Here is a 1,445-nt window from a genome sequence, read left to right on the forward strand (position 1 = left end):
AGGTCCTGCAAAGATTGGTAAGAGTGTTCTGGATCTATTTGTATTAATAACAAGCACTTTGCAGGAGTGTCATGAAAAGCCTGTGGAAGAAAGGAAGGAAGCTATGCAGGCAGGCAAAAGAGAGGAGAGACTGGCTGACACTCCCAGGGTCTAAAAGCAAGACCCCAGGACTCTGGAGTTCTGAAGCAATAGCGCTAAGGGGCTGAGGGAGGGAAAGCGTACAGCAAGAAGCTTTAGCGCGTGCTACAGCCACAAGTAGGAACTAAAAGCCTTTGTGTCATAAAATATATACACGGGATTGAGAAAGTAAAAGGGAATCAAGTTAGCCACCACAAGCAGGATGGTGTCAGCGCCCCCTTTCTCAGGAGACGTCCTACGGGCGAGGCTGGAGTGGTGGATGTAATGCACTCTCCGGTGGGGACTATGCAGGAGACACACCATGTGGACGCTGGCCAAGATCATAAGGACTATTAACATGGCACCCACAAAGGAGACTGGGATTGCAGATATTCCAGACAGGGAGAACTTGTACTGGCAAAAGAGGAGGTTCTCTGTTCTGGAAACACTGTTATTGTCCCAGGAGACACTTACCTGCATGGGAGAGAAGGAGTTGATTGCCAGATTCAGGGTCCAGCAGAACAGGCAGGAGGAGCCCACATTCTTTGACACCCAGCCCTTGAGGGCTGCCCATACCGCGCTCTTGCGGCTAATGGTGGTGGCCTGCAGGCAGCTCAGCAGGCAGGTGGTGCAGAGAGAACAATCCCGGGACACCCTGCGCAAGTAGTAGGTGACTTTGCACCCAGCGGTCCCCAGGGCACCTGGGAGTCCCAGCACACCCACCACATGAGGTGTCCCCTTGGAGACGAGAACCAAGGAGTTGGCCACAGCCAAGCTGGACAGAACCACGTCTGTGGGCTTTGGCCTGTGTGCAGTGAGAAAGGAGGAGCTATAGGTGGACAGGAGGAAGGAGTTTCCCAGAATGCCAGCTCCCGCCTGGAAGAGGAATACAGCCTTCAGGACCATGGCATCAGTAGTCACCTGTGCTATGTCTGTGCCGGCGTGTGGCTGGGGAACCAGGTGGCCTCCTGGAACATAACAAAATAGCATGGTAAGCCCAGGAATCACAGGGACCCTGGCCCTCACCATCTGCACTGAGAGAGAAAGAATCACAGGGACCCTGGCCCTCACCATCTGCACAGACAAAGAAGGGATCACAGGGACTCTGGCCCTCGCCATCTGCACTGAGAGTGAAGGGATCACAGGGACCCTGGCCCTCGCCATCTGCACTGAGAGAGAAAGGATCACAGGGACCCTGGCCCTTACCATCTGCACAGACAAAGAAGGAATCACAGGGACCCTGGCCCTCACCATCTGCACAGACAGAGAAGGGATCCCAGAGACCCTGGCCCTCACCATCTGCACTGAGAGAGAAGGGATCACAGGGA

General features: G+C 54.5%; 1 protein-coding gene across 1 annotated transcript; it reads right to left on the bottom strand.

Annotated features, from left to right (window-relative positions):
• Window positions 1-243: 243 nt before the first annotated feature.
• LOC132342151 (vomeronasal type-1 receptor 4-like) lies at window positions 244-1,023 on the bottom strand. Its single transcript, XM_059874378.1, has one exon. The coding sequence runs from the start codon at window positions 1,021-1,023 to the stop codon at window positions 244-246; it is 780 nt and encodes a 259-aa protein (XP_059730361.1).
• Between the last annotated feature and the right edge of the window lie 422 nt (window positions 1,024-1,445).

Source organism: Bos taurus, chromosome 14, assembly GCF_002263795.3.
Source record: "Bos taurus isolate L1 Dominette 01449 registration number 42190680 breed Hereford chromosome 14, ARS-UCD2.0, whole genome shotgun sequence".
Lineage (NCBI taxonomy): Eukaryota > Metazoa > Chordata > Mammalia > Artiodactyla > Bovidae > Bos > Bos taurus.